The sequence below is a fragment of the Melozone crissalis genome, unplaced genomic scaffold (genome assembly GCF_028551555.1).
Source record: "Melozone crissalis strain CALT ecotype California unplaced genomic scaffold, PUWL_Pcris_2 ptg000007l_1, whole genome shotgun sequence".
NCBI classification, from domain to species: domain Eukaryota; kingdom Metazoa; phylum Chordata; class Aves; order Passeriformes; family Passerellidae; genus Melozone; species Melozone crissalis.
Genome location: NW_026535785.1, coordinates 2187791 through 2211880, shown reverse-complemented (window position 1 = coordinate 2211880; position 24090 = coordinate 2187791). Strand labels below are relative to the sequence as shown.

Here is a 24090-nt window from a genome sequence, read left to right as displayed (position 1 = left end):
CAACAATAATAATAATAATAACACTAAGTTTGGCTTTCAGCACATGTTCCAGGCCACTGGAGAGACCCTCAAAGCTGCAAATAGTAAACATGGAACTGCACGTTTTCCTTGGGCATGATGCAGTGGGACAGACTGTTCCTACCATTGTCTCGAGCTCATTAAGGCAAAGTAAATTGCATTGTCAGTTTTCATCCCTTTAGTGTTGTAGGTCTGAAGGTTGTTCATGGGAACACAGGGAACGTCCTCAAACACAGGCAGAGCCAACAGGGAGCTGGGCTGGGGATACACAAATCAGGGGGTTCTTATTGCATAGCAATAAAAGTATCTTTTGTTTGTTTGTTTGTTTGTTTGTTTGTTCTGCAAATTGAGGGTTTGGATCCCTCCCTGGCCCAGTTGGGTTCTGCCCGCCCACATTCCCGAGGCTCTCCTGATGCTCATGATCCCGCCAGGCTGAGGCTGCCCTGGGAGAGGCAGGGACACAGGGATGGCCCAGAATGTCCCTTTCCTATGAGCAGGGCCCAGGCAGGGCTGAGCTCCCCCCTGACACAGCCCCAGCTCCCGGGGGCAGCTCCACACCCTCCTGCTGCCAGAGGACTGCCCAAGCCAATCCTATGGATTCATCCTGCCGTAAGGAATTCCTCCGAGTGTAAACAAGGCTTCAGACTTTAAAGGTGTCTCCCAAATTACAGGATGCAAATTCCTCTCTGTCAGACACTTTTACAGAGGAGGCCTCACCCATTTAATGCTGTCATATTCCCAGGGGGGGAGAGCCATGAGGATTAGGATCTTCTTTCAACCAGACAGGACCAAAGTGTTTCAAATTAGCAGTTCGAGATGGGTTTGGCTTCCTCTCGAGTCCTAATTTAGATTTGTCACCCACAAATGATGGACTAAGTAGTTAACACCAAAGCTACTCATCTACAACCTACTGCAACGAAGGAGGCCGACAAGAAATCCTTCCAAGTCTTGATAATAATGAAGTTTTTACTACCTTTTACATGTTTGACTCCCACCACTCCTGAATCCTGGGGTAGGAGCCAAAGGGTATTTTATATAAAGTAAAGCAAAAGCTTATCAACTCTGCTGCCAGAGTTCTTAGTTTGATTTTTTTTTTTTTAAGGATGGTTTAAAATTCATTTACAAAAGCAGAATAATAAGGTTTCTGTGAAAGAGACCTATATACAGTAACAGGACGTAAAGGTTTTGTGTATGACAGGAAAATATCCTTGAAGCTTTTATGACTCTGGAGTCTCTGGGACTTGGACCCTTGGAAACTAAGTTTATTCCAGTGCTGGGAAGCCAGCACTAGCTAGTAATAGGTGAGACAATGAAGCACGAGTTTGTTTCCAGAAGGAACCGAAACTGTCGTGTGTGTTCTTTTGGAAGGGAAAAAAAGAGACTTTTTAGGATTTTTATTGTGGAATTAAGTCCCGTAAGCCTGCTGGTGCCAATTTGTAAAGGTTGGAACTTCTTTGCCTCTTGCACTGGTCTCAGAGTGACACTGTCTGCTAAAAGTGCAGAAAGCTTGAAGAGTTTTACATTCTTCTGTAGTGCAATCCTTAAAAATCCCAGAGATTAGTGCCTGATCACTTTTGAAAAAAAGTAGACATTTTACCTAGCCCAGGGGTGCCAAAGTCCTTCTGGCCACTCCTACCTTCCACCTCAGAACACAGCTGCCCTGGAGTCAGGCCTTTCACCTTGGAAAAGTCCATTTGTGGCAACATTCTCCAGCCAAAAAAGTACAGGGGATGTTGTACTTCCAGCAGGAACTGCAGCTGGCCAGCTCCACCATCCATCCATCCATCCATCTGTCCATCCATCGGTCCGAGGACACCGAGTCAGGAGTTCCAACAACTCCAAGGAGTTCCAAAGCTTGAATTTGGCAATCAAAACTGGGTTGGTTGCACCCCTAAGCTAGATTTTCTACCTAGTCTAATAAAGTAAAGCACCTTTGGATTAAAAAATACATTAAGCTTAACAGCAACTGGACGTCTCAGTTTTGCAGTTCGATCTCCGTCGCTCTCCATGGCTTTACAGCATCGTGGTGCCAGCTGGGGAAGCTCAGTCTGTGGAGTCCAGGCTTTCCGAGGGAGGGGCGTACTTCAGCCTGAACGTACCTGGGACAGGGACAGGGACACAGAGTTACACATCAGTCACCTCCCATGGCCTCCCAAACCAACCTGCTGCCTCCTAGCCATGCAATGAATCGCTGGAGCTTGGGTGCTTCTCTGGGCACCTATGCCAGGCCTGCCCACCCTGACAGGAGGGTTTGAACAGCAATTCTTCATTTAGGTTATTGTGTTGGGAGGAAGGGAAGAGGATCAGAGATTTCAGTTTCTAAAATTCCAGGGGAACTTGCAAAGCTGACCTGGCTGAGAACGCAGAGGCAGCAACAGCAGTTCTGCTGCAACCTGTCCACAGCAGCTCCCTCCCTTCCTTGAGATTTCTTCCCTCCCTAAAAAACAGTGCCAACCCCACAGAGCACACCTGAGGGGCCTCGTCTGAGTCCTCCTCATGGGGCTGCCTAAAATCTGCCAATAGATCAGACCACCACCTTTTAATAACACAATATTTTTACAAGCCAGAGACTCCAAAACAGCATCAGACCCCAGGGGCAGGTCTCAAAGCCACCCTCTGGATTGGATCCTACTCCAAACCCAGAGACAAGCATTCCAAAGGGTCACGCAAATGCAGCCATGAGCCACTTGAAGAAACATCAGCCGTAACTTGACACAAAGGAAATAATCCCAAAGAAAGGAATGAAAGGCTGGAAACATCAGCCTGAACTCTACACCCAGGAAAGGACCCCGTGTGTCCCCCCAGCCCTTACCTTGCCGATTGAAATCCATGGGTGGCTGTTTGCAGTCCTGAGCTCTGTGCCCGCTGGCCCCGCAGTTGTAACAGGAGAGGTTCCCGTTCTTTTTGTGGCTTGACCCGTTGCCGTTGCCCATCATCCCCTGTGCCTGGTACACCCCGGCCGTGCCCGCCATAAAGTTCTGCATGGGGGGCACGGCGAAGGTGGACTGGCCGGCCATGACGGAGTCGGGGGCCAGGCCGCTGTTGTAGGCCGTGTGCACCACGGGGAACGTGGTGCTGCTGTTGTACTGCTGCGTGTTGATGTAGCCGTTGCTACACAGGGGGTTGAAGGGCAGGAAAGGGAAAGTAAACATGGAAGGTCCTGAAAAGGGGTGCTGGAAATAGTTGGCGTAGCTGACGGTCATGCCGCTGGAGCCGCAGTTGCCGCTGCAGCCGCAGGAGCTGCACACCATGCAGCCAGGGGGCTGCGGCGGCGGCTGCTGGTGGTGGTGGTGATGGTGGTTCTGGTTGGGGACGGGCACGCTCCCGGCCGAGCCGCTGCTGCTGCTGCTGCTACTGCTGCTGCTGCTGCTGCTGTAGAAGTTGTTGTCGGCGCCGGAGGGGAGCGTGGGGCTGGAGCTGGGCGCGGGGCAGCTGGGCAGGTTGGCCATGGTGGTGAAGGACGGGGACGGGTGGCTGCTGGAGGAGGCCGCGTTGCTGTTGGCGCAGAAGCTGCCCTGCATGGGCGCCACGGGCACGCTGCTCATGGCAGAAAAGGCAACTTTGGTGTTGGCTGTGTACAGAGCGGTCCGGGGGTTGATTATTGCAGGGGACACCGTTATTTGCATATTACTGGAGCAGGAAGTCTGTCCGGCCATGGCGGAGTCGGTGGGAAGAGACGACGACACCAGGAGTTTGATGGGCGGACGAGCCACGTGGAAGACTGTGCTGGACGTCACCGTGGCAGCAGTGCTCGTCTCCACTATGAGTCCTGGCTGCTGGGCCGGTTTGATCACTCTGTCCAGAGCGGAAGCGTGGACGACTTTGGTGCGAGGCCCAAAGTTCATGGTGGACGTTGGGGAGCTGCTCTCGGCGCCCCCCGACAGCACCTGCAGGGGCTGGTGCGGCGAGGACGCGGACATGACGTCCACCACGGCGTTCCCAAAGCCCTTCTCCATCTTGATGCTGCCCCTCGAGCCGGGAGACACTTTATTCCTTTCCTCCAGAGACAAGAGGGAGTGCACGGAGGACGAGAGCAGCTTCATGTCGGCGGAGCCGCGCTCGGGTTTGTGCACGGAGCCGAGCATGCGGATGGGGGCCATGTGTGAGGGGCTCGGGGACAGCATCTGCATGGGCAGCGCGTGGTGCCCGCCAGGGCCCGAGCCAGCGTCGTTCTGCACGGGCAGCACCTGGGCCGTGGGCCTGGCAGAGCTCGAGGGGAAATGGTTCAGCAGCATCACCGGCTTCTCCTTGTCCGAGGCGTCCAGGTGGAGCTCCAGGCCTGCGGAGAGAGGGGCGGTGAGGACAGCGCTGGGCGGGGCAGGGGGCGCGGCCGCGGGGCTCGGCTTACGTCTCTCGTTCTCCTCGGCGCTGTCCGAGCTCTCCTCCCGCGCCTGGATCCCCATGGGGCTGGAGCTGGAGCTGGAGTACTCGGAGGAGCTGCCCTCCCTGGGCAGAGGGTGGGCTGCCTGATCCACGTCCACTCGCAGCTCTGCGGGGACAGGGGACACGGTGGTGACACTGACAGCACCTCAGCAGGACACTGAGGCCATGCTCAGCATGTACAGGGACACATCACAGATGGAACAGAGCAGCTGCCCATTCCCTCCAGAGCCATGGGAAAAATCGCATTTTATTACCCCCAGTAATCACCAAAATCAGACAGTTTGCTTGCTCCCCATTAAACCAATGGCTTTTGGAAGATAAAGCTCGGGGAAGCAGCAGCACAGCAGTGAGGTGACCCTCGTGCAGGCACAGCTGGGCACAGCAGTGTCCCCTGCTCCCCTCACCTGCAGCGTGGTTGCCCCGGAGACTCTGGATGGGCCCCACGTGGGAGGTGGGGGGAACCCTGGCCACCCCACTGCTGGTCACTGAGGAAGGTGTGGAGGGGTTTAGGCACCGTTTCTCTGACTTCTCCCTACAGGGTGATGGAGAGAAGCGTGAAGAGACAGAAATTGGCTAAAACACAACCACAAATAAATCCACTTCTGAATGAACACAAAGCAGACAAAGCCCATTGAACAATCCACTGCTGCTGTGCCCATTTCAAATGGAAACACTTGGAAATCACAGCAGTGCCGACCAGAACTGCCAGCACTTAGGGCTGGACTATTTGCCATCTGATTACAACACTGTGCTCTTATTTGTCCAGGGTAAAACATCACCAAACTCTGACTAAACTCTAAAATTCTGTCACATATTATGTCAGCACATCCCAAACCCAAAGAGAAAACAAACACAGCCCCAAGTTTTCCAAACAAACTCTGGAAAAACTAAGATTGCTGATAAACGCTGCCAAGGAGCTCTGAAAAATGGGCACAGATTTGGATTTCTAATTGCTTTTTAAGGAACAGCAGTAGCTGCAGAATAAACACTTTCCTGTAAGTGGAGATGCAAAAACCAGGACAATCTATTGCATCAGTGTCCCCAAAGGGCGGTCACAGCTGCCTGGGGTCACTGTGGGACACTGAGGCAGCTCCTGAAGTAGCTGTGCTCCATCCACATGGATGGGAGCCAGAAAATTGTCACTTGCTAGGAAATAAAGCCCTGACTTTGGGAGTGCATCCCCTGGGCTTGCAAACCCAACAGCTCCCACCAATGGCAAGTGGATGGGAAGCCCAAAATCTCTGCCAGAAATGTGATACAAGTTTAAAAACACCTAAACACAATGTGTGTATTTTGTAGATTTAAAGATCTGGTATTTTTATCACAACCCTGACCAGGCAGCAGTAAACCAGAAAGTGCTAAATATTGTTTAGTAATGGAGATAATAATCATCCATATCTCCAGATGGGAATCATGGCAGGTTTGTGCTCTGGGAAGTAAAATTTGCATTTTTTGACCATAAAAGAAGTTCACCCAGCCCTCACTTACTTCTCCAGCTCTAGCTGGGTCTTGAGCTTCTTCTTTGCTCCCATGGTGAGGGACTCAAACTTATTCAGATCTTCCTCAGTAAGACTCAGAAACTTGGAAAGAAAAAATATGTTTAGTTTTATACCCTGAAATATTCTTATTCCCATTTTTAGTGAAGAAAAATTCCAAAAGCCAACTTTAAAACCATTTTTAAATTCAAAGAAAGTCTCTACTCCAGTTTTCAATTATAGTGTAAAAGGAAAGTGTGGGGGACAGGCATGAAAGGAAGAAACCTGCAGATTTAATTTAATTAGGTGTGTGTGTATTAACCAGCCACAATAAAGATGAAATAACTCGTGTACATATTAAAATAGAATTAAATTAAAACAGAACTTGGTGCTATCAGTGAATTCCAGGACCTTAGAAAATCACTCCAGTTTTCCCAGTGTGTCATTTACCACGGAAGTGGAGTAAAAATATACACCAATATTAAATTTAATAATAAAATATAGAGATAGATACAGACATTTATATTATAATGTAATTAAAATGAAAGCCAGTGAAGTATGCATAATAATATTTGCTTTTTAAAAATAAAATGGAATATATAGAGTTTTACTACTTTATTAAAGAAAAAAGAACCACAGTATATTTCCCTTCTTATAATGAAGAAAATTAAATCAGAAGCCTCTGGTAAGAGATTGAAATTAAATCCATAAAATATTCCAAAGCAGCACAAAGCTGAGCCCAAGCCCTCCCTCCACTGGGGGGCGTTCCAGGCCAAAAGACAGAGGACAAGGAATCTCCCATGGAGCTGGGAAAATGCTCCAAAACCTCACTGAGATCAAATCCAGCACACACAGGTGTGATCTAGGACTCTTGCAATGCAAAGACACATGAGATGATTTTTCCACAGGAATTTCTGCAGGAAACAAACCTCACTCACTCATGTTCATGTTCATATTCATGCCACGAGTCTCTGAAAATTAATTCTTAAAATGAGGATAACCAAATATTTTGGGAGAAACATCAATCAAGAAGCAGAAATAAAGAGAAATCAATATATTTAGGTATCTCCAGCACACACAGGGAAGTTCAGGGAGCCAAGCAGAGCTGCTGAGGCAGCATCCCAGCTGGATCTCCAAGCACTCCATGAGGAAGCCTGGGAGGAGCAGCAGCTGTTGGACAGCCCCGGACACAACACAAGAAGGTTTTCATCAATTCATTACTGCTTTCACAAAGTGAAAACCTCCCCAGCACGTGCCAGAAACTTGTGTGTGACCCTCAGTGCAGATTTCCCAGCCTGGAGAAGGTGGGGATAACTCAAAGCTGCCTGCTCCCCTCCACGTCCTGCCCTACCTTCTCCATGGTGAGCTGTTTGAACACGGGGTAATACTTGTGCAAGCGCAGCTTCCTGAGCCAGTCCAGGATCCCGTTTTGCTCCTGCGTCTGAGGGGTTTGGGGGCTGGAAGACATCAGCATGGCAGGGGAGGAGCTCTCCAGCTGGGAGCGGTAGCCCAGCGCGGAGCCGGCGCCGCCGGAGTGCGCGCAGTGCGCCAGGGACACCGGGGCAGCGCCCGAGTGCTGCACGTGGCTCTGGGAACTCTGAATTCCAGCCACCCCACATATAGGTCTGCAAAACAGGAACAGGCCTGGGGTTAGTTGGATGAGCTGTGACACCCAGAGATCAGCCACTGAAATCTGGAAAAATCGACAGAAATTCTGGGAAAAACCACCCCACTTATTACAGCGATCTGAGTGGGTCGCTGGGGTGGTGAGAGAAAGACGAGAATCTTGTTTCTTGATCAGAGGGCTGGATTTATTGATATATGATATATAATACATTATAACTCTACTAAATAGAATAAAGAGAGAGGTGTTGCAGAGGCTGCTGCTAAGCTGAGAATAGAAAAGAAAAGAATCTCTAACAAAGTTGTGTCCAGGCACTCTGTCCCCAGCTTGCTCCTGTGATTGGCCCTTAATTATAAACATGGGAACATGAATTAATCACGGGTGCATCCTATTGGATTCTACAGCAGCTGATAACAATTGTTTACATTCTCTTTCTGGGGCCCTCAGCTTCCCAGAAAATGGACAAATCTGAAAGTAAGTATTTCTGTGAAAAAATGTCTGCGACACTCACTCGAGCCAGGGTATGGATTTGTAGCTGCCCTGCTCCACAGCTCAGTAAAACAGGGCACTTCTGGCAAAGGGTGAAGCTGATCTCAACCTAAACAGAATTTTCCTTCAATAATTTCCCTCACTAATCACAGATCTGAAATATTCTCCTGCCTCTCTGCGATTTAAAACAGCTTTTGATAGAACGGCCTTTGCATTATTAAAAAGAAGTAAAGATGCCCAAATATAATCCCATGGAAATTTTTAATCTTTCCATATGGAAGCCACAATATTGGCTCCTTGAAGGGGGTCTGGGTTTTGTTGGAGGACATAAAAATTTCCTTTTAAGAGAATGAATTATAAACAAGATAAATATTTCACCTTCCAGATGTTCCCAGCGTAGTTCCTACTTTATACAGGGAGGGGTTGCCAGGATCTGCAAACAAGGAACAGAGTCACAAATGGCATCAGTTTATGAAATGCAGTACAAAAAAAAAAATATTTTTTAAACTTTATTTCAACTCACTTGAGCTCTGAAGTTGCTGTGAGGGAGATGAAGTGCTGAAGAACTTCCTGACGTGGTCGTTTTTCACCACATGGGAAGGGAACGGGGCCAGGTACCTGCAGCAAACAAAGGCCCTGCTCTGTTAGAGCCTCCCAAATCCATCAGGACTGCACTCTGGACAACACACTTGGAAGTCAGATTGGAAATTGAAAAGCTGAAACACACCATGCCATTCTGAATTCTGGAAATTTATGGATATTCTTATTTTTAATACCAAACAACCCTGTTACCCCAGGGTTGTTTTCACTCTGGTGAATGTTTCAGCAAAGACCCCTCATTCAGCAACCCTGAACACTCCTAAGGCAGAAAATGTTCAAATGTAAACTAGAAAATTGCCTTTCAAATGCTGGAACCTGAGGAATATAAAATAGAGATGGATCTGTTATTGAATTTCCTCCTCTTGGAGATAAACAGCAGATGCAGAGTCTGGCAGTTTAGGGCAAAACTTCTGTCACGTTTTCCCTGTGCCTCTTTTAAGGGAAAAAAGGCCTTTAACAGCAGTCCAGTGCCTCCAGGGAGCTGCGGGACAAGGGAAGGAGGGGCAGGACAAGGAGGGACAGCTTTGAGCTGGAAGAGGATGGATTTAGATAAAATACTGGGGAGAAATCCTTCCCTGGCACAGGTGCCCAGAGCAGCTGTGGCTGCCCTTGGATCCCAAGGCCAGGCTGGACAGGGCTGGGAGCACCCTGGGACAGTGGAAGGTGTCCCTGCCATGGCAGGGGTGGGATGGGATGAGCTTTGGGCTCCCTTCCACCCAAACCACTCTGGGATTCCACCAAAAAAATCCAATTTCCCAAAGCTTTGCACCTCACCCACCCAGAGGTGTTTCCCAGCTGGAAACCCCAGAGTTCAGGGCTGAATTTCACAGCAGAGCAGCACCTTAGAGCAGCCTCTCCCCAGCTGCAGAGCTGCAGCTGAGCCCTGGCAGGGCAGGTGCTGCTCCATTAACCCAGATTTGCAGAGGCTGCTGTTCCCAAGCAGGCACACACACTCCCTGCAGCCTCCCAAACTCTCCTTGGAGCACAGCAAGCACTGGCAATGCTGCCTGCCATGAAAAACAATCCAGCCTTGCACCTGCTGGCTGCTGCCTATGGAAAACCAACATCCACCATGGCTTAGGGACAAAAAAAAAAATGGAAAGGAGAAGCTCTAATAAATAATAATTAATATTTTAAAGTGTCATTTAATTCTATAATAACATAATAATAATATAATAATTATAATATATTATATATATTTATATAGATATAATATATTATAATATATTATATATATAATATATTATTATAATATATTATATAATATTATACATAATATAATATTATAATATATAATATTATATTATCTATATCATAATATTATATTATAATATTATATTATATATAATAATATATATAATATAATATTATAATATATATAATATATTATTATAATATATTATATAATATTATATATAATATTATATTATATATATTATATAATATATAATATAATATAGAATATATTATATGATATATAATTATATAATAATTATATATTATAAATACATATAATAAATATATATTATTATATAATATAATATATTATATTATATACATATATTATATATTATATATTATATATTATATATTATATATTATATATTATATAATATATAATATATAATATAATATAATATAATATAATATAATACAATACAACATATATTATATATATTATATTATATTATTTATATTATAATTATATCTAATCATATTATATCTAATTATATAATAATTATATAATAATAATGTAATAATAATCTATAATATAAATAATTCTATAATTAATCCTATAATAACATATTAGGATCAGAATAATATTAATATTACAATAATCTCATTTTGTGTAGATAAAGACAGTAGAAGCTGAAAGGAATTTAAGTCACTCCAATTTTCCTAGGAAAATCATATTTAGAAAGAGAAACCTGATGTGATCTGCCACAGATTATGCTACTAAAAATATACTTTATATTAAATAATGGCCAGATGATTTGTGATAATTTGAGGAAGTACAAGGTAAGACTTCAAAAAATTTCTTAGCTGTTAAAGGCTTCCAAAAATGTAATCTTTTAATAATAGCTAAATACATACCTAACTTTTAAATATTAAAGTAAAATAAACACCTAAAATAAAATGACAACCTAAAATGAGAAAATAAAAACTCTGTGAAAGGGGAGAAAAAATCCCCACAACCCATTCCTCAGTACAGATGGGTGAATATTCAGGCTTTTATTTTTTCCTGAGTTTTGAGTGGTTGTTTTAAACAATTCTGGTTATTTTTGAGTCCAAAACAAACTTTTGCAAAGCCAGTGATCCTCTATTTGTTCTTCACAAGGAATGAGGAAATATCAATTCTCCAGGAAGCTTAACACTGAATATTATTTCCATCTGTATTTCTCAAAAAGAATTCCTGAAAAAATGTTATGCACTGAAATTAATAGAACATCCAGGAAAAAAAGCTTAGGATCAGGCTCTAATTTCTTTGCAGTAATTTAGAATATGGAGATAATATTTCTATTTCCTGGTTTTTTTTCTTTTTCTCAGTGAAAGAAGCTCAGTGTCAAGATGAAAACCCCACAAGATCCCAGCATACCTCAGGTCTGATTCCAGGTCCATGTGGTTCCGTTCCAGGTAAAAGGAATCTGGACCAGCTAAGCAGGGAATGAATTTCTCCAAGTTTTCTTCTGGATACAGCTGAGACAGCTAAAGGGGGAGGATATGACAAATTAAACTTGAAAAGTTTTGTTATTTCTATGGTTCAGGCCGTTGCCTGTTATAAATCAAATATTTTATTAAATTCAATCTGAATTATCTTGGCACATTTTGAGAAGTATCATTGAATAAAATTAGAGAGAGGGACGAAACATTTTTTTTTCCTTTTCAGAAACATTTTTTTTCCTTTTCAAAGTGTTTTTTTATTGTCTTTACCTTTGAAATGAATTCAGTCACTTCAGCAGAAGATTTGGTTACCAACGTCACCGAAGAATCAGACCACAGGACCTTGGGGAGGAGCAAGAAGCATTTGCTTTAGTAATTAATTTAATTTAGTTCCTCAAAATTCACTAATTGGTATCAACTCTCCCTCACAGATGTTGTGATGGGTGACAGCAAGAAAGAAACACTTTTTTATGTGCACAAGGACAAAATTGCTGCCCAATTCTTGCTGTTTTTACATTTATCAACTGCTCTGGGTGCTTGGAAAAGCCCTCAGAGTTTACACAGCCCTTACACCCTGCAGACATCCAGAGTTAAGCAAGCAACCACGGAGTAATGGAATTTTTCCCCTCATTATTGTTAAAGAAAACAGCTGCTTTGTAGGATCTGCTGTCCAACAGGAACGGCTCCCCCCACACAAGGCTGCCTATTGCTAATTAATCAACTCCATATGCCAGAAAAATTGAGAATGGCAGCAAAAATCCAGGCAAAACCCTCCCAGTGAAACCTGCAGCTCCTGCTCCAGACTCCATCTTGTCCATGCTCTAAAAAAAGGGAATATTCACTATTTCCTCCCACACAAACAAGCCACGACACTCTTGGATATTGAAGCATTTATTGCTTGGGAGATGAGGTTTAATCAAGCCAAAAATCAGGATTTTTGGAAAATCAGCATGAGACAGGCTAGGGGTGAATCCCTATGGATCCAAAATATCCACTGGAGCATCTGGGAGGCAGCTGGATCATAGGGAAGGAGCTGGGTGGGAGTTTGGGGATCACAGAGCAGCCTCTCACATGACATTCGTTTCAATGACAACTCCAAACATACACAAAGTTTTTCCAGCCATCCAAAAGCTGCCAAAATGAGCGGGGAGAGGAGAGGATTTCAAAATATATTACATAAGGGAGGAATTTCCTCTCAGCAGAGTTGTTACACAAAAAAAAGGGGGGGAAAAGAAGACAGAAACTTGAGCGGTTTTACCAAGTTTGTGGGTTGATTTTTTTTTAAAGTTTGTGGTAAATAAATAGTTTTTTTTAAATCACAAGGAATTTCAGAAAGTACAGGAAATATTCTCTTTTTTTCTAGTGTAATAACTCAACAACGGTCATGACTTCTGTTTAAACTTGAATTTTCAATACTTATAAAACAATAATGTGAATTGTAAATGGGGGGAACAATAGCACTGCAAACACTAAACTGCTCCGTCCATTGACCTGCTATTTCAAAGCTCCTAAACAAAACAAAACCGTTCCATAATTGGGTTTTTAACCCAGCAAACAGCAATTTATCAAGTCAGCTGAAGTCTCTGCTCTTCCCTCAGTTCAAGCTGTTGAGGCAAACACTGGGTACAGTAATTTCTGTTATTTATAGAAAAATTTGTAATAGGAAAAGAAGTTTCACGAGATCTTAATTGGAGTGGAGACAACTGCAGGCTTCATAGAGAGCTTGAAAAGCCCTTGGAAAAATCCTGTCTGTGATGGATGACATTTGGAACAATTGGGGGATTCAGCAAATTTGGGACATTCTCCATGAATCCAGCCCTGCAGAGGTTAATGCTGCCAAAATCCCAACAGATGCTGAGGAGTTTTAAGGAATAACTTGGTGAAAGTCGTGGATAATTGGGTTCCTTCTGGTTTCTCCTTTTCTCACCCTCTACTTTGTCTCATCAAACAAACCAAAGCTGTTTTCTGGGCTGTGCATCCCAAATTTTGGAATACTTTACTCCAGTTTGTCAGCTGCTCAGCAGCACCATTTCCATCCCTGCCATCGCTCCAGGGGATGAACAATGAACTCATCCCTGCAGTGGGACAGGAGCAGCAGGGGGAAGCTGCTGCTGGGCTGGGGGCTGAGGCACTGTCAGTGCCACTGGTACTGCTGCCACTGCCACCTCAGTGTCACTCTCAGTGCCACTGGCACTGCTGCCACTCTCTGTGCCACTGCCACTCTCTGTGCCACAGCACTGCTGCCACTGCCACTGGCACTGCCCTCACTGCCACCCTCAGTGCCACTCTCAGTGCCACTGGCACTGCTGCCACTGCCACTCTCAGTGCCACAGCACTGCTGCCACTGCCACTGGCACTGTCCTCACTGCCACTCTCTGTGCCACTGCCACTCTCTGTGCCACTGGTACTGCTGCCACTGCCACCCTCAGTGCCACAGCACTGCTCCCACTGCCACCCTCAGTGCCACAGCACTGCTCCCACTGCCACTGCCCTCACTGCCACTCTCTGTGCCACAGCACTGCTCCCACTGCCACCTCAGTGCCACAGCACTGCTCCCACTGCCACCCTCAGTGCCACAGCACTGCTCCCACTGCCACTGCCCTCACTGCCACTCTCTGTGCCACAGCACTGCTCCCACTGCCACTCTCTGTGCCACTGCCACTCTCTGTGCCACTGGCACTGCTCCCACTGCCACTCTCTGTGCCACAGCACTACTGTCAGTGCCACTCTCTGTGCCACTGGCACTGCTCCCACTCTCAGTGCCACTGGCACTGCCCTCACTGCCACCCAGGCCCGGCTGCCTGCAGCTCACCCAGCAGCTCCTGCCCTGCCCTTCCTGCTGGATGAACACCCCTCTGCTGGGAAGGGTTTTATTCCCTTTGCCTACACTTTCAGACCGTGGTGAAAGTCTCCCTCCAGTCAGCTCCCTCAGCTCTTGTTCCACAGAATTTTCCTCAAGTGTAGCAATGAGCCCCCTGTTGATGGAGTGACTCAATTATTCATTGCATAAAAAGGCAGAAAGCCCAGAAGTTTCTCTCCCAAAGACACCTCACAGGATCTTTGGGACTTCACCTCAAACCTGGGGCTGTCCAAGTGGACAGAAGCCAAAATGTCCCACCTAGGTAATTCACTAGAAAAGGAAGAGAACAAAGGAAATATTTGCTTTTGTGGGATGTTCTAGCAGGAGCAAGAACCTCTTGCCCCTGGCTTGGTTTTTCTCTGGAAGTTTGTTATTTTGCCTTTTATTAAACCTTTTTCTGTTTCCAGCACTGCCTCAGAAGCCATCCTGCTGATTTTATGCTGTTTGGGGTAGCTGGGCTCTCTCAGGTGTGATGGGTTCTCTGAGAGCTCCAAGAGAAACCCAGCACTCAGCCCTGAGGAGTTCCCAAAGCTTTTCTGTACTCCCCAACCTTCTGGAGCCACATCCCACCACAGCCTCCCTCCCTGCCCCTTTCCAGCAGCTGTGCCCTCAGAGCCCACATTGTTCTTTGTCCAGATTAAGACTGAAATTCTCTCTGGCTTCTGCATTCCAGCAGAAGAATGGACATTGGATATAGCTATGGATAATACCCTGTAAATGTGGCATCGTATTTCCCCTAAATAAACACTGCCAAAATTTCCTCCATTAAAATGTTTTTTGGGTTTTTTTTGCCAATCCCCACCTACCAACCTCCTCATCATCCACAGCCATTTATGACTTTCAAATCACTGATTAAAAGCTATCAGTCCCAAAGGAGCTCTGCTTTCACAAAGGATTTTTGGGATCTAACAATAAAGTTTGACAATTTCCTCAACTCCTCCTTAAGGATTATCCCCCCTTCTTTCACAGGAAAGGAAACCCAAACTTACCTCAAAGGAATACTCAACATTTCTTTCATTCTTCTTGTGTGCCAGCCCCTTCAATTCCACTTTTTCAACACTCACTGTGGAAAAACAAAGAGAGAAGAAGAATGAGGAGGATGTTCCTAAATAGAGACAGAAGTGATGACTTTTGGGAAATGCCAGGCCCTGTTTTGAGAGCATCCCATGACCTGTGGAGGTGCTCCAGGTGCCCAGTTCCAACTTCCTCCCTCAGGAATGTTGGTACCACCACTTCATGCTATTTTCCAGCTTTGAGAAAGTTTCATTCCAAGCAGTTTCAACCCAAATAATCCACTCCAAGCAAAGCTCTTATCACCCCACTCATCTCTGTGATAACACACAGGGAATTATCTGAATAGCATCAAGGAACAAACACCATCCCTGCCAGGGGAACTGGCATGAGGAAGAACTCTCCATGTTTTCAGGGCCTGGCTTTACAAGTTCAGTGTGGTTTCATGGCTCTGTTCACATCCTGACTCCTCCCTTCCTGCAGCTTCACACAAAAATTCACTTGGAATAAGGTGCAAGTAAAAGCAGGATCTGAGTGTGGAAAGGATGGAATGCCAGCACAGGTCACCTTACACATCAGATATTTGGTGTGCTGAGTTCTGGGAGACTCCCACTTCCCAAGACACCCAGATCAGAAATTCACCATGAAAAACCTTTATTTCATCAACTTTCTATTCTCTTATAAATTCCTCCTGCCTTTTGACTGCACTCATGGGGATACACACATGAATTTTTTCCTACAAAAAGCCAATTTACATTGGCTTAAAACTCCAAAAGCAGAATTATCCCAACCCAGAGTCAGTAAAATTTCACCTGTGAGTGCAGTGCCTGAAGGGACATGTGCTATGCCTGGTGTGTTGTCACTGAGCAGCCCTCACAAGCAGAGCCCAGAATTCTGTCACTATTTCCACAGAATCCCCATTTACAAGCTGTTACCCTGTTTTCAGCACTATTTATTATTAACTTTTATGTTATCAGTAAGACTCAAACCAAAGTTTAGCACATGGAACTTCCTCCTGAGTGCCCAAGAAAACAGTGCAGTGAAATTACAGCAGCACCATTACACCACCTGCCTTGTGTCACCTCCCTTGTCCCTGTCCCCAGGGAGGCTCCACCCAGAGCTTGAGTTCCCTCTGTTTGCCAACAGCTGTGGCCTGAATGTTTCATTGAGACCTTTTAAATTCTTTTATTGTGTCCTCAGAGAATCCCAGAATGGTTTGGGGTGGAAAGGACCTTAAAGCCCATCCAGTTCCAACCCTGACACCTTCCACCATCCCAGGTTACTCCAAACCCCATCCAGCCTGGCCATGGGCACTGCCAGGGATCCAGGGGCAGCCACAGCTGCTCTGGGCACCTGTGCCAGGTCCTGCCCACCCTCCCAGGGAACAATTCCTGCCCAAAATCCCATTAAATCCACCCTCTGGCAGTGGGAGCCATTCCTGTGTCCGGTCCCTCCATCCTTGTCCCCAGTCCCTCTCCAGCTCTCCTGGAGCCCCTTCAGGGGCTCTGAGCTCTCCCTGGATCGTTCTCCTCTCCAGGTGAGCACCCCCAGGTGTCCCAGCCCTGGAGCAGCTCCCTGGGCTCCTCTGGACTCATTCCAGCATTCCTGACTGGCAATCCCAGAGCTGGGCACAGCTCTGCAGGTCCTGCTCATTTACAAATGTTAATGTCACCACCTGAATCTTGGCTGCTTAAAAATCTCTTATTTAAATTTTATTTACAGTGAAAATTCTGAAAGCCCCCCAAATTCAGCTCTGGAGATGTTTGTGGCTGTCTTTACATGGAGAAAATGAACATTCCTGTTCTGATCCTCCTCCATGTAATTCCCAATTACAATGACATCAATCCCTGGGCTTAGGAATAATGTCAATTCATTACTTACTGCTTTCTCCTGCACATTCTGCTTTTTGGAGAGGTTTGTTCCTTTCAAAAGATTTCACTGGGTTCCTCTCACGCTTCTGAAATGATTTTGTGCCACATGCTGAGCACCACAGGGATAAATCTGCTCACCAGACACTGCTGAGCCATCCACACAATATTCAGTGGTATGAAGGTTTGAACATGAAGATTTGAAAAGGTTAATTAAAAAAAAAATCTATCTCAGTACATTTATTTGAGAGAATTCAGGGCCCCCTGAGTTGTGATCACAGCTAAAATAAACTGAATATTGATTGGAATTGTGAGTACTACAGGATTATAATGAGAAAGAATGTGTAAAATGGGTATTGAGAGGGGGAATGTGGTGAAGCAGCTGAAGGATGAGCAAATAACTTGCAGAAATCCTGGTGTCACCTGCTGCAACATCTGGTTTTGAGAAACACAGCCTGTGTTATGCAACATTTGTTGTTTATAGCAAACCCAGCATCACTTCGCTGCAACTGTTCTTATCATTTGGCATTTCTAAAGGATTCAAAGCCCATCTCTTCCAGACATTCATTTTTCATCTCCAGCAACTGCAGCAGAATTGGATTACTCAGAGACATAAACCCAAGCTATTCCTGTTTTACTCTGTGGGTTAATGACAAACCTTAAATCACCCCTGGATTTGGGGGGGCTGACAGTGCCACAACCTTTTCCTGCTCCAAGTCTGGGCTGAACCTGCCCAGTGAATAAAACTCACTGCAGTGAATTTATCCTGGAAAAGGACTGCACTTAGAAAAATGGACCTTTAGGTAGAGATTTCTGCACTGATCCTGTAAGATGAGCTCTGTTCTAGAGCAGGAAATGCAGTTCCTGTCCTGGACAGGCTTTGGGGACAACCAGCTGGATAATTCCTCATATCACACAAAGAGCTCCAGGAATTTTCTCCCATCTACCTAAGATATCCTGAAAAACATCACCAGCCTGAAGAAATCTTGTTTAATTTATCAAGCTGTATGTTTGTGTTCTGTGGCCTCTCACCTACTCTGTGTGTTGTTTAACTTCTGGTTGGTTTTATTGAAATATCCTTCCTAAACCTGCCCTGAAGCTTTACTTTATTCAATCAGTGCTACAGAACTCCAGAAGAAAAGGTGCCATCCACCAAGTACAAAGGGAAGAAAAAAAAGAGATTTTTATTTACTGCTTTTACTCTCAAAAGCTCAAAGAGCTGACTCTACTCAGTACCCCAATAAATGAGTCCAGAGCAGAAAACCCTTTGTACAGAATTAAGACACATGGTACTGATGGCTTTTCAGGATGCTGAATTCAGCAAAACTCCAACTTCCCAACCCAGGGGACACAACAAGTTAAAATTCCTAATTCAGGAGATTCCCAAAGTTCAAGTTCCTAATTCAGGAGATTCCCCGAGTATGTTCACACTGGCAAAGGAGCACATGAGGCTTTCTGCTGTGGAGATTTATCCAGAAATAGCTGGGAAATTGCAGCAGGTGAGTGGAACAGCTGGATGGGATCCCCAGGAGAGGGGGACAGGAAAACAAAGGGGGTTGGAGAAGCTCAGGGCGCAGCAGAAGCTCCATCAGGGCTGTGGCACCACCTGCCAGGACCTTCTGCCACCATCCCTTAAGGGTTTTTAAATTATTACTATTATTTGCTGCTTTCTGTGAAGACAAGAGAAGCATTTTCCATGTAGTTTTGGAGTCCATTTCGTGGTATCCACATGGAAAGCTGAGTGTGGAACCCTCCAGCCCTGAGGCACAGCCAGGCCAGCAGCGATGTCACCAATGTCACCTCTGTGCTGCCCCAGCCCTGCCTCCCACCCTGCCCCAGAGCCAGGGAAAGCAGCCAGGAGCCTGCAGACATTTTAGTCAGCTCTGCTTCCCTACTTTTCCTATTTCCTGAGGGCTTTTTCCCTATTTTTTCCTATTTCCTATTTTCTGTTTTCCAGCTGGGGATTTTCACCCCTTTGGCTGATACTGGAGCGTTTCTCATCTGCTCATTCAGTGCTCCTGTGAAGGGACACACAATTCCCTCCCTCTGCTCACACCAGGTGTTAAATCCTCTGGATTTCTGGTTTCCCTCTCCAAAAAAAGCAGGAGCTTGGATCTCCTCCCCTTCCCAAAATGTCAGCAGCAACACAAAGCAAAAGGGCAATTCCAACCCTTCAGGATTTGCCATTCCTGGCAGGAAAAGGTCAGGGTAAAACCTGCTCTGGGTGTGGGCAAGGGCAGAAGAGACATTTTGAGAAGCCACATCAATCAGATATTGATCTTTTAATAATTCCCTCTTTACAGCTGCTGGATCCATCCTAATAAAAGGATTAGATAGATCAGTGCCTGAGTCCAAACTGAGAATTTTGTGCTCCTCCTGAAAATGTAAAGTAAAAAAGTAAAGTAATTAAAGATAAATCAGGAGTGTTGATTGTGGCCCAGCCCTTTTCCATAAAATCCAATATTTCCCCACTCCATACCTAGAGAATTTCCTTTGATGAAATCCCAGGATGCAGGGTCAGTTTGGGTGGGATGTACCATGGAAATGCCACTCCCCAGGTGGCAAAATCTGAATCTCCTGAAACTGGGTTGAACATTTTGGTTTGTGGTACTTGACCAAAACCAGCAGAAAGGCTGCAAGCTATTTGTAAATAATAAAAAACTAGGTTAAAAAACAACAACAACATACCCCAAAAATAAAAACAAAACCCCAAAACAAACAAACAAAACAAATAAAACCCACCAAAACCTGACAAACAAAAACCCTAGGCAAAATGCTTTCTATAGGAGGCCATAATCATAAATGAGGCCTCTGGACTAAAAGATTTATTAGATTTTCATTCATGGAAAGAGGCATCAAACCATGACAAGCAAGTGAGTTTGTGCTGAAAAAGTGGAACAAAAGGGACCTCATAAAATCCTTTCCACATCCCTGTTTACACACAAGTGGGCAGAAATGCAGCAGCACCACTTTCACAAGGCATCATCATCTCCTCTTTGTGCTGAAGCAATGCTTCCAAAGCAGCATTACCCAATTCCTGCTGCCCAGCAGATGCCAAAATCTGGGAACAAAATCCCACAGAGGTTCCCCACAAACCCTCCAGGATTTATATTCCCACATACACAGGCAGGAGGGAAGGAAAACACAGAAAAGAATTTATTTGCTCCATGCAAAGCACATTCATGGCTACAAAAGAGCAGAAATTAAAGGGGTTTGTGGGCTTTTTGTTTGGGTTTTTTGACTGCTTATAAGTACCAGCTTAAGAGAGGGGTGGTGGTTTTTTGGGCTGTTTTGTAGAAAATTTCCTGCTTTCACTTTTTAAATCTTTCTAAAGCTTTTTATCCAGGCTATGATAAAAATCCAGGATCCCCTCTTGTTCCCAGCACAGACACTGATCCTCCTCTGCACAAACACACAAGGACTGAGTTTTCTCATCACTAAATTTGATTTCTCTGTTTCCTACTCATCAAAACTTCAATTGTTTTTTTTACTGGAATAATGGAGGCCTGAGGAAAACCTGCAGAATCAAATATTAGGGTTTGAATCTGTAGGATGAGAACTGAGATTTAAATGTGCCCAGCATCTTTAGGGTGCCAAGAACTTGGTGTTGGAACCCAGGATCCCTGAGGTTGGAAAAGACTCCAAGGCCATCAAGCCCAAGCTGTGACAGATCCCACCTTGTCACCAGCCCAGTGCCACCTCCAGGGATGGGGACTGTCCCAGGAGCTCAGATCATTGTCTTTATTTACTGAAACTCCTTTAACAAACCACAGAATGACAATATAATCTTCTAACAGATATTCTAACAGATCTTCTAATATAATCTTCTAATTATAATATCATCTTCTAATAATCTGTCACTGAAGGCTGGCCCTGCTGAGTGTCCCTGAGGTGATTTCAGAGGAAGATTTCCCTGGAAGAGCATCCCAAAGTTTCCACCTCTGAACACTCAGGATCTGGAGAGGATGGCACTGAAACCATTCAAGCTGAGCTCTGCTCCATTCCCCAGCCAGCCAAAGCACCCCTTGGTGTGTCCATGACACACTGACAGCTGCACAAACTCCCCAGAGATCTCTGATCTGCCCCAGCTGAGGGGCCAGAGACCAGAGCAGGAGCACAGGAGGTGCTCAGATACAGGAACTGCTCCAGACCACCCAACACACCCTGGCATGGAACTGCAGCAAACAATTGAAGCATCATTCACTTCATGGACAAGCCATGAGCTTGTCTGTGGAGACAGCAGAGGGGGAAATGCTCCCACTCAACAGCATGGAGAAGTATTTCAAATATTGAGGGGAAAACAGGCAAAAAATCAAATGTTTCTTCTTGAAAATCATCTTATTTTGCTATTTCTAGAAAAGTCAAAAGTAGGAATAGATGAAGCAATTCTCTCTGCAGTTCACTGCATTGAGTTGTCACGTGAAAATGACCTTTTGTTATTTTATTAATGACATCTCAGACTTCTCCAGAAGGATAATATAGAAAGATATTAACCTGTCTTCACACCCTGCAGTGGTTATGGATGGAGAAAACACCATGTGAAGAGGCCTAATTTGTACAATGAAGTGATCTCAAATACTTTCTGCAAGTAAATAATACTTAAATTGAATGTTAAATACTTAAATGTTAAATACTTAATGTTAAATACTTAAACTGAATGTTTAGATTAAAAAAAAAATTAAAATTACTGAAGTTCTAGAGAAAGGGAAGATACAATTCGAGTTGGACTCATCTGGATCCTGCTCAGCCTCAAAACAACATCCACCATCCAGTTTTCTGCTCCTATCCCTTAAAACTAAAAGTGGACAACAGTTTTTCCATGGAAAAGGAAAGTGCAGCAGGGAAAAACCTTGTAAGCAAACAGAACAGTTTCACTACTTAGCAAGAAAATCTCCTGGCTGGCTGCTCCTCATCAGGAAAACCCTGGAAATTAAAGTTTCATAGACATAATGAAAAATTTCTGTCAGCAAGGAAAGCTCTCAGATCTGGCATTTTCCTGTGTGAAAAATAAGGGTTCTTCCAATGCACAGAGTATTTAAGATCCAAACCAACACATCCCTCCACCATGAGTTCAGGGGACAAATCAATTCTGCTTTAATTGAAGAGCAAGGCTATGAAGTGCAATATTCCACAGGAAATAATTCCAGAGCTTTTTTGAAACCCCAGGCCATGAGCAGAGTGTTGGCAGCCCAGAGCAGCAATAACAGGCTGGGATTGTATCACTCACCCCAACCAAACCAGGAGTTCTCATGTCCTTGCTATTTCCTCACTTTGGCTGATTTGAGCTGCCAACTAAGTGACCTTCTTATGTTTCTCCAAAACAGATATTTAAAATTAAAAAAAAAAAAAACCTATATAGCTCAGCTTTTAACTGAATTCATGCATTTTTGGAGTAATCCTGAATGATCCTGTCAGCACTTCAGCCAACCACAAAAGTCAATCAACCTAAAGATGGTTTGTGCAACTTCCCTGGATTCAAAAGCTTCCCAAAACCCCAAAGTGCCTGTGCAGGAGGCTGGGGAAAGCTCCCATCTGGACAGGAAAATGTAAAAGCCTGAAGAACCACTCAGCTGCTCTGAAAAGAATTGAGAATGGCTTCAAGCACTGTTCTGAAGGGTTTTCTGCCCAAATCCTTGAGGCCACTTTGCATCCCTGTTCCTCCTGCCATGCCCACTGAGCACACAAATGCCTGATGAGTTCCCTTTTTTCTTTTCTTTTCTGAGGGCAGAAAAAGCTTTTGCAGAATAAAGTACCCAGCAAGGGCTGGATTGGCCAGATTTGTGAAACAGCTCCTGAATGTGGGCACCAGCAGAAGGCACTGGGCAGGGGCTGGGCCTGGGAACATCCCCCAGGATCTGGAATGGTGCTCTGGGTGCAAAAATTGTGTACAGAGCCAGAAAAGGCTGCAGGAGTTTAGATCAGGGACAACCCAGCAATAAATTCCTGAATTCCAACAGTTCTACCCAAGGATAGATGCAGCTCTTTGGGACATCAGGCAGAAAGGAGGGGAAAAGGAATCCTGAAGGATGGGATTTGATACCATGGCATTTTCAAACATGATTTTAGGGAAATAAAGGTATTCTACAACAAATTCAGAGAGATCAGCCACAGTGGGGATCAATGTGTGCTCGGGTTTTGTGCCCTGTGGGCTCCAGGAATTCCATTTGCACACTGCATTTACTGCAACTGCAGCTGATCAACTTTTTGCACACAAGTGAGATGTGTAAGTTTTTGATGTAGCTCTGGACCTCGTTTGTTCACTGACCCATTTTCCTTCTCCCAGTTAGCTCAGAAACATAGAAAAGAATTCCTGCAAAAGTGAGCAAGGCCCAGAGCCTGGTCATGCTGCTGCTTCCAGAGCTGTTGAGGTAATGGCCAATAATTTCACCTTCATTAACAACTCCTGCATCACTGAAGGCACTTCCAGGACCCCAAAGAGATGGAAATGGGAGAATCCTTCTAGGAATGCACATCCTGTGTGCTGCCTCCTCTCCCTCCCCATCCACCACAGCAGTGTCTGTGCTGCCTCCTCTCCCTTCCATCCTATCACAGCAGTCCTAAAATTTCCTAAAAAATCATGATTTTAGGTAAATATGTGCAACACTGAAGGTTTAAGGATATTCTACAACAAATTCAGGGCTATCAGTCACAGTGGGGTTCAACATGTGCTCAGGTTCTGTGCCCTGTGGGCTCCAGGAATTCCATTTGCACACTGCATTTACTGCAACTGCAGCTGATCAACTTTTTGCACACAAGTGAGAAGTGTAAGTTTTGGATGTAGCTCTGGATTTCATTTGCTCACTGACTCATTTTCCTTCTCCCTGTTAGCTCAGAAACATGGAAAAGAATTCCTGCAGAAGTGAGCAAAGCCCCAGAGCCTGGGGTGAAGGGCAGCTCCAGTAACCATTAACATCAGCCTTGTACAGAAAATTTAAATAAGCAGGCTGCCTGTGTTGAATTTATCTAACAAAAACATCTCTGAAATCAAGAGAAATGTTCAACTTTGGATATAAATAATTTTACTTTCTGGGTAAGCAAGCTGCAGTTGTATATTTAGTCTGGTTTTATCTGATGGAGTGCTTATTTTATTTACTATTCTTA

At 44.9% G+C, this 24090-nt stretch overlaps 1 protein-coding gene across 1 annotated transcript in view; it reads right to left on the bottom strand.

Moving 5' to 3' along the window:
• Positions 1 to 1873: 1873 nt before the first annotated feature.
• ZCCHC14 (zinc finger CCHC-type containing 14) overlaps positions 1874 to 24090 on the bottom strand; it is a 48016-nt gene continuing 25799 nt past the window's right edge. The window contains exons 3-13 of the mRNA XM_054296276.1: positions 15100 to 15173; positions 11521 to 11592; positions 11186 to 11295; positions 8513 to 8607; positions 8368 to 8422; positions 7228 to 7501; positions 5890 to 5981; positions 4806 to 4933; positions 4367 to 4507; positions 2831 to 4297; positions 1874 to 2117 (exon numbers count right to left, since the gene is read on the bottom strand). Coding sequence (XP_054152251.1) covers positions 2062 to 2117; positions 2831 to 4297; positions 4367 to 4507; positions 4806 to 4933; positions 5890 to 5981; positions 7228 to 7501; positions 8368 to 8422; positions 8513 to 8607; positions 11186 to 11295; positions 11521 to 11592; positions 15100 to 15173 — 2564 coding nt within the window. The 3' untranslated portion in view covers positions 1874 to 2061. The remainder of the gene's footprint in view (positions 2118 to 2830; positions 4298 to 4366; positions 4508 to 4805; positions 4934 to 5889; positions 5982 to 7227; positions 7502 to 8367; positions 8423 to 8512; positions 8608 to 11185; positions 11296 to 11520; positions 11593 to 15099; positions 15174 to 24090) is intronic.